Genomic DNA, 4650 nt, shown 5'->3' on the forward strand with positions numbered 1-4650 from the left:
TTTTTTCTTTACCTCGAGGGACCAGAGCTTCGTGATTGTATTTTTTGGTGACTCTCCTCCAAAAGATTGTCGTAGTTAGGTTAATGTGGATTAGGTCTTCTGTAACATCAACTCATGAACGAGCCAACAACATCTTTTCTTTAAGGGACCAAACATGAACCACACGAGTCATTAGCGATGAGGTTTTGAAGAAGATGAAAATAACAAAGTTGTGAAAATTGAATTAAGAAAATTTAAATGAGGTGGAGAATAAATAAGGATGATGGTATTTATAGTTGAAGATTGAGGGTTTAAAATTTGAAATTTTGAAAGAAAAAAAAAACAGATACACTTTTGAAATTAGGTGGTTTTCTGAAGAAAAAAAAATGTATTTTTTGAAAAAAAGAATTTGAGTTAATGGGTAAAAAAATAAAAAGAAAATCATTTTCTCTCTCATCGGTAAAACATCACCAAGGTGCGGCCTGGTGAACACCGAGGTGGATAAGATGCCGAAGCCACTCCGATGAGCCTTAGGAAGAAAAAGTTTCGAACCTTGTTTTAAGATGGGACAAATTTCTAGTTTAAGAACTCTTTTTTTATCTTATTACCTTTGATAGACCAAGAAGGTCATTCTTGTCTTTTGAAGACTGTTTAGAAACAATTACCAGAACAAACGTTGCAACTTAACAAAGATCACATTCAAAAAATGTACAAGAAACTCGTTTGATATTATCTTATTACATGTACAGATAATGTCTAAAACTTTGTAAAGTTTCTTCATCGTCAACTTTTAGTTTTGTTAAAGCTCTTCTTTCTATTCTTCGAATCCATTCTTTGCTTACACCATACAACCTTCCAATTTCTTCAAGTGTCTTCCTTTGATACCCTTTAAGCCCAAATCTTAAAGCCAACACTTTCCTCTCCCTACTGTCCAAATCTTTCATCCGACTATATATTTCATTAATCATATAATTCTTCATTAAGTTTTCTTCAGGAGTCATTGTCGTCAAATCAGGTGTACATTCCTACACAAAGAACACCCAAAAACGTTCATTTTTCAAATCCCATATACATTTCAAGAAATAGTGGAGATAATTTTGCAGGTATTTTCTATTTTAAGAAACATACGTACCCAAAACTTTGCATCAATACCCTGTCCAAATGGTTGATTGATGGAGCCAACAACTCTAAGGCATTTGTTAGCAGATTCAATCTTAGCCAATGAAAGACCTGTGAATTTGGCAATCTCACAAGCATTTGGGCATCTTCCATCACCATTATCGAGTGCTTTTCGAGCTTTTTGTATCCGACTTATAGCCTTGCTCATTGTGAACTACAAAGATACAAAAAAGTGTGAATTCACAACTTCAAAAGGAAGAAAAATGATGAATGGAAGAAGAGAATGACATACAGGAATTCGTATCTCTCTAGCATGACGTGATAGCAACATTAGCAATGATTTTTTTATCCAATATTGAACATAAGTTGAGAATTTGTATCCTCTACTTCGGTCAAACCGTTCTGCACCTTGAAGAACACCAACATTTCCTGCCTAAAATTCTGTAAGCAATCTTTATTGACTAAAAATTGATAAAATGGTGAAAGTATATTGTTTAATCACTACAAAAAATAGTTAAATGGATAAAATGACAAAACTACAAGTGCTTTTCTCTACTTTTCCAGTTTTCTATGTAAGCAAATGCAATAAAAAAATTTAATAAATAAAGAAAACCTGGATTAAATCTTTGAAGGCTATTCCTTGACCATTGTAATTCTTTGAAAGATAGATAACCAAAGATCGTGTACTTCTCAAAAGCTCATCCCTACAACACCAACCGAATTGCAAGTTTTCAAGCAACTCTTTCTTGTCAACTCCTGCAGCTTCTGCCCAACTACTAAAACTAACCATGGGCCCCACTTCTTCTTCTAAAATCATTCTAATCCTCTCCAATTCAGCAACCATCTGCATATTCATTAAACTAAATGAGAAACAATACGGATCAAAGATTCTTACAAGTAAAAGGTCTGTTTGATAACCTCTGAATGATTGGAATCATTCAGCATTCTGAATGGAATCAAAAGCCTCTTAATGGTTAAGGAACCCTACCTTCTCTTAACCATTAGGAGGCTGGAATCAATCAAACACTAAATGATTCTATTTTATCAAACAGACTCTTAACAAATAGGTTTGGGACTAACAAAATGTGACATTGAAAAGTAATCTATTGGAGTTTGAAAAGTCAAACCTTAACACCTTGTGATAGCTCTGCCTCGTTTCTAGTGAATTTGAGTTTTCCAATTTTAGAATTTGATGATCTTTTTGAAGAAAAGTTGACACGTCTTGAATTTTTACGGGTGATGGGTTGTGAGTGAAATTCCACCATACAAACATCATTGGCTTTTGTTGATGTTCTTTCTCTTTGTGACTTTCTTTTTATCTTTCTTGTAGATGGGACAACGGGCTTGACAGTTTTTTCGGTTATAGAGTTAGTTGGAAATGGGTGTTTGGGTATTTGAGAGAAAGAAGTATGCAAAAACTTTAAAGCGCCAAGCTTTTCTAATTGAAACAATATGTCTTGTTCTAGTGTTACCACATCTGAATCAGCAAATGTATCCTCCAATGCAACAAGATTTTCCAAGAGTAATCTATATTGTGATATCTTGTTTGCTTGTAAGCTTGTAAGGAATGTTAATTTATCCTCTCGTAACAAATTTTTAACATTCTGAAAGATCAAATGACAGAGTAAAAAAATCAAGAAATAAGCATAGACTATAAAGAAAGGTTTAAACTTTTGACATTTGAGGTCAAACACACTAAATTCAACTTCAAAAATCTACATGAAATTGTTATAATGTGACAAGTTCGTAGATAATTAGCATCAAGCTTCAAGGTTACTACCTATAGAAAGATATTGGTGTTGATTAATTTCTATGTAAGTATCAATATTGACATTAACAACTAGTATGTTTGACCTCAGGGTCAACATTCGTGCAATAAAGTATAAAAAGGAAACATTTACATTGCGGGTTTCTGAGTAATCAATGTCCAAGATTCGGGAAGTAGATGAACATGTTCTTCCACTAAGAGGATCACTGTAAGAAGTCTCACTTTCCATTGATAGAGATGCCCTCGCTAAATCATAATGGATGTCTTTGCTTTTAACTGTCAAAACAAATTCAATGTTTACAAAAGAAAGTAAGTACTAATCGAAATAGAAATTGGATTATATGAAAGAAAAGAAGTAAAGATACATCTTCGAGATTAAACAACACTAATTCAGTCATGAATTGAAAGAGTATCCATTCAAATAATGGGCAAAAAACATCTCCCTTCTAGGGCACAACAGCTAATGACGAATTCAAGATTGTTGAGGTTCAAATCGGAACAATGAAAAGTTACTGCGATTGAAGATTATGATGTGCGAAATGGAGGAAACATTGAGGTGATGGATGCTTACAGGATGCATATGTGGATGACAAAGATGGCGAGTTGGAAGAGAGACGAGGTTGAACAGAAAGAACCCATTTCAAGTTGATCCTGAAACCCACACCCATGGTGAAAGATACATCAAAAAAAGAAGAATCGAAAGATGGAATTGATAAACGAAGTTGGTTTTGTTTGATTTTTTCAAGGCGTCAGCTCTTGGCCACTGGTTCCCCATCTCAATGTCATACATTAAAAAAGGCTTCCAAAGATTTTCTCTGACTGGCTGACTGCTGCTTGATAAAATATCTTGGTTAACGAGGAAAATGATGATTGTGCATTGAGGCATTAGTGGTTGTACGTTTATTTTTAATTTCGCTATACAATTACCGACTTTTGACTGGACCCGAAAAAACAAACGCGACATCAACAACCAGTTATTGAAAAATAACCAAAAAAATGTAAAATAGTTTGGGAAAATGACTTGTAAGGATAACAAAGTATTAGACTTGTACAAAAAATACCATTGATTTTTTTTTTGTACACATATCACCAATCAATTATAACTTTTGTACACATATGACCATTAAATTTCACCTTTGTTCAAAAAATATCATTATGTTACCGGTAATAATAGGTCACCAGCCACGTAACATGCCACGTGACATGCCATGTGGCTGCTGACATGAATTTTATTGTATATTATGTACACATTATATCATTAAACTATTTTTTCTACATATTATACCATTAAACTTTTTTTGTGTACATTTTACCATTAAACTTTTTGTATACATTTTACCATTAATCTTATATAATTTATTCAAAAAAATATCATTTCAAAAAATACATATTTTTACATAAAATGAGTTTCCATCACCTATTGCGACTCCCTGATTTTGTAAGGTTTGGGGGAAACAGTTTGTTTTTTACAATGATACTAAGAACTTTCTTTTACAACTACATTGTGAATTTATGTTGGTCATACATCAATTGAAACTCACAAGGTTTGAACTTGAGACTTTTATTTGGAACGGCCAAGAAATACTCAATTGTTCATTCTTTTAGCTAATGTCTAGTAAACATATTCTTATAAGTCATTTTCTTAGGAAACTATGTTTGAGGCACACTTATAAACTCATGAAACATTTTGTACATGTTACCTTATTATAATCCTCCTCTTCTTGATTATGGTTAATGATTAAAAAGTGCATTGAAATTATGTCGTTGTTTGCCGATAGGAAAAT

At 33.0% G+C, this 4650-nt stretch overlaps 1 protein-coding gene across 1 annotated transcript; it reads right to left on the reverse strand.

Moving 5' to 3' along the window:
- Window positions 1-640: 640 nt before the first annotated feature.
- Window positions 641-3681, reverse strand: LOC145058510 (RNA polymerase sigma factor sigC-like). Its single transcript, XM_079006406.1, has 7 exons — window positions 3438-3681; window positions 3000-3142; window positions 2226-2702; window positions 1712-1942; window positions 1391-1531; window positions 1112-1312; window positions 641-1004 (listed from the first exon to the last, which is right to left on the reverse strand). Exons 1-7 carry the CDS (start codon window positions 3532-3534, stop codon window positions 717-719), a joined length of 1578 nt encoding a protein of 525 aa, XP_078862532.1. The 5' UTR covers window positions 3535-3681; the 3' UTR covers window positions 641-716.
- Between the last annotated feature and the right edge of the window lie 969 nt (window positions 3682-4650).

The sequence above is a fragment of the Lactuca serriola genome, chromosome 6 (genome assembly GCF_051521515.1).
Source record: "Lactuca serriola cultivar US96UC23 chromosome 6, Lser_US96UC23_V15, whole genome shotgun sequence".
Classification (NCBI taxonomy): domain Eukaryota; kingdom Viridiplantae; phylum Streptophyta; class Magnoliopsida; order Asterales; family Asteraceae; genus Lactuca; species Lactuca serriola.

Bases quoted from the DNA above. Each gene is read 5' to 3' on its own strand.
- LOC145058510 (XM_079006406.1), bottom strand. From the start codon at position 3,534: ATGGGTGTGGGTTTCAGGATCAACTTGAAATGGGTTCTTTCTGTTCAA. The intron at 2,703-2,999 runs GTAAATGTTTCC...TTGATCTTTCAG, and splicing joins ATTACTCAGAAACCCGCAAT to AATGTTAAAAATTTGTTACG. The intron at 1,313-1,390 runs GTATGTCATTCT...GTATCTTTGTAG, and splicing joins CTAGAGAGATACGAATTCCT to TTCACAATGAGCAAGGCTAT.